Genomic DNA, 3649 nt, shown 5'->3' with positions numbered 1-3649 from the left:
TGTTGCACTGTCGCTGTGTTGCATTGTTGCAAGGTTGCATGTTGCAAATGGTTAAAGTGTCGCGGGTGCTGGCAATTGAAAAGGTCGTCCCCGGTTAAAATCCCGACCAAAAACAACTGAAGCGGTAACAAGTGGGGCGTTTCGAGTTGGGTAATTGGACAACGAAACCATAACAGGGCACTCTGATTTTGCAGTTTAACCATAGCGCCGATTTCAGCTATAAGCATGAAAAATAGAATGTGTTAGAATATCCGTGTCTTTAATATTTCAAATAGTAAATAATGAAAATAGCATATGAATTTAAGGACTAACAGAAACAAAAATAAACAACACTCAGGGAAAAACACCGTGCTAATTTTCAGTCAACGCAGTGAAGGAGAAGTTTCCGACCCCATAAAGTATATATATTCTTTATCAGCATCACTAGACGAGTCGATCTAGTCATGTCCGTCTGTCTGTTTCTACGCAAACTAGTCTCTCTGTTTTAAAGCTATCGGGATGAAACTTTCTATTGCAGGTAGTATATAAGTCGGAATACCCAAAAAATAAATATAATTTTGGTGTTTTTATTAACTTCTATCCTTTGAATATCCTTCTTTTAATATTTCAGAATTTCGAATAAAATTTAACTCAAAACTTCGGGGTGCCGAAGATAGCTTCCTTTCTTGTTTACTTTAAAATAATGTATGCCGTTAATCGTTGCATACTTTTATGAACCTTTACAATCCTAAGTGGTTTTTGAAAGATTAGTGTTTCGTACAGTAAATTGGGCTTTAACTCTGCAGTTGGATGACATCTAACTCCATCTGGAGCAATGAAAAAGGGTGACCGTGTGGGGTCAGCGGGGTGTTTGGGGTCATTATTGATGGGCCTTCCCATCAGAGCGGAACACAAAGGAGGAGCAGTCGTAACGGAAGTAGAGAAAACAACCCTCTGATAGAAGAGGATCTCCGACCAACCCAGTCCCAATACCAGTCCCAGACCCTCTTTTTATTCTAGGGCTTATTTAATGCTTCAGCGCTGATGATGATGCACTGCCCCAGAAATAAAGGAAGAGGGGGAGCAGAAAAGGCGAGCGGAGCAAAGGGTCACGTATTTAAAAATGCACATAATTAAAATTTATGAGCGGGTCTTAAATAAAGACATAACCCACGAACCACCCCTCCTCGATTTGCCGCAACAGGGGGCGAATGCAGAACAATCAAATTAAATACCTGTAAAGCGTGCAACGGAGTGGGGCAGTTCACTGAGCAGGGGTCTTGAACCGAACTGAACTCAAATGAAATGAAATTGTAATGGCAATTCGCCGGCGAAAAAATAAAACAAAATTAAAAGGAAAGAAAGGAAAAAAACAGGGAGAGAAACCTGAAACGCTGCTATGAATAGAAAAGAAATAACTAATTTAACACTGCCACAATGGACGAAAAAGGACGGCTAGGTACATAGATATTTCTAAACCAGTTTTTGGGAAGGACATTTATATAAGAGTATCAAAATTTGTTGTTACCTAACACTTTAATTGACAGACTTGAATATCTATAAGGTATGTTTAAAACTCGGCTTCCCTTACTCCTCATGCTAATCATAACAAACAACATTATACGTTTAATTTGAACATCCACTTTAAAAGGTTTTGGCATGCTGGTGAATCTGCCGCTTTGACCCACTGTACCGAGTCATCTTGACCATCCTCTTGACTCTCGGCCACCTCCAATTTTCCAGGACATCGCTGCACGCCGCACAAGGTCAAAGTAATTACAAGTAAACAAAGTTAGGGGAACGCCAAGGCTCTTGTTGTCCTCCGCCTGTCGGATGGCACGGAAAAAGGCAGAAAAAAGAAACGAAGGAGAAGAAAAACAGTTTGACCAAGGAAAACTCTGAACCAAATGGATGTGGATGGGAAACCTTATTAAGACGTGTATTAAGTGTCGGACAGCTGACAGCCGGAAGGAAAAAGCAAAAAACGAGAGGTGGCAGGTGGAAGGCGATGGTGGAGGATGGCGCTGTGGATGAAACACCTAGTTTGCGGACGGCTCATTGAGACTCTCCAGCCATAGTCGCTCCATCAGTCGCCTGCCTCGCCGGAGCTGCAAGAAGGATTCGACCAAGGATCGGAGGATCAGGTGATCCACCTTCTTCTGTTGCCGATATGCCTCCAATATCTCGGAATACTGAGGAATTTGGTAATCTTGCCGCACCCTTTCATCGGTGAAATCGGGCTTATAACCTTTCGGAATCGGTACGAATAGCAACAGCAAGGCCTGGCGATAAAACTCCACCTTGAGCTGATCCGCGGACTTCTTCTTTGGCTCCTGGCGGTAAATCTCGATATAGTGTATTTCTTTTACTTTCTGTTATAGGCATACCTCTCGTTCCTTGACAAAGAAGCTCTTGAACCACTGCAAAACTGCCTCTATTGTGCTCGAGGCCTTAGCATCTCTGGTCTTCGTCTTCACCTGCTTAATTTTTCTAGCCAAAATCATAGTGAACAAATCGATGAAGTAGTGCAGAAGGTGAATGGTGTCTCCTTCTTTCCCCGAGACCAATTCAGACTCCTTAATGGGCGGCTTAAGTCCCAAGTTCCTCAGGGTTCTCCTCAGCACTCGGTAGTTCCGATGCCAACCCAACTTGTCGGTTTTCAGGGCTGTCAGGTCAATGGAACCGGGATATAGGGCTTCCAGCAGGCGACACCAGACAATACCGCTACGCAGATCCTTCAGAGAATGAAAGTCGCTCTCAATCAGGGCATTCACCCAGTTCATCAGAACTTTGGGATCCGTGGGCAGGCGTGCCGACCTCGGCACATGGTTCATCTCTGATGAGTGTAAGATAAAGGGTTTATATGGAAACTTCGAGGCACGTATGTATAATAATACTTAATCCTTACTTGTATGTTTTCTATTGTTATATTTTGCACAGGAGTTAATTATTTCTTTTGAAGCTAACTGTTCCGAATACTTTTACGATCTAATACAAACAGACTTGAAATCACAGGAAAGCTAAATACCAGGCCTGCTTTTAACGAACTTCTTTAAGTCAAACTCGAACTCGAAGCAATTAGTGATTGAGGTCCAATCAAGAAGGCGTAAGCCAAAAGCCGAGTGATGTAAGGACTCGCAATGCAAAGGAAAATTATCAGCGATGGAGGGGCAGTCTTCCATTTTGCGGCAGTGAAAAATCCGTGATCAATCGAAGAGGATTTCCCATTTTCCGTCCATTTCCCCCACTTCTGTCATAAATAACTGGAGCTTTAAGCATTATAAACCGCATCTGCATTGGGACAATTTCGTCTGAGACCTGCCATTGCATTTCATTGCATTTTTAAGCCAGCGAAATCACTTAAATTTTCTACCTCCTTTTTTGGTTAATTTTTTATCGCTTTTTTGCCCGTTGTTCGTTGGCTCTCGGCAAAAATAAACTCCGAATGAATTTATGCATACGAGTGAGTTTTGCAGTGCGGAAATTTGTTGCAGTTGCCACTGCCGCAAGTTGAGCCATTTTCAGTGCCAGAGAAGTGGAGATAAATGGAGAAAGGAGCGGGTGTAGGTGGCAAAAAAAGGGGAAAACGGCAAACAATGAATGCATTGAAAATTGAAAATCAATGAACTGTTATAATAACTTGCCGCAGAGTCAGAAGCGAACATCCCAC

The 3649-nt window shown here is 42.5% G+C and overlaps 1 protein-coding gene across 1 annotated transcript; it reads right to left on the bottom strand.

Moving 5' to 3' along the window:
- Positions 1-1891: 1891 nt before the first annotated feature.
- On the bottom strand, positions 1892-3010 carry LOC119557424. The gene is made up of 3 exons (XM_037870175.1): positions 2888-3010; positions 2367-2815; positions 1892-2312 (listed from the first exon to the last, which is right to left on the bottom strand). Exons 2-3 carry the CDS (start codon positions 2811-2813, stop codon positions 2019-2021), a joined length of 741 nt encoding a protein of 246 aa, XP_037726103.1. The 5' UTR covers positions 2814-2815; positions 2888-3010; the 3' UTR covers positions 1892-2018.
- Positions 3011-3649: the final 639 nt, after the last annotated feature.

Source organism: Drosophila subpulchrella, chromosome X (assembly GCF_014743375.2).
Source record: "Drosophila subpulchrella strain 33 F10 #4 breed RU33 chromosome X, RU_Dsub_v1.1 Primary Assembly, whole genome shotgun sequence".
NCBI lineage: Eukaryota > Metazoa > Arthropoda > Insecta > Diptera > Drosophilidae > Drosophila > Drosophila subpulchrella.
Note: the sequence above shows the minus strand (reverse complement) of the source record. Positions and strands in the feature narration are given on the sequence as shown.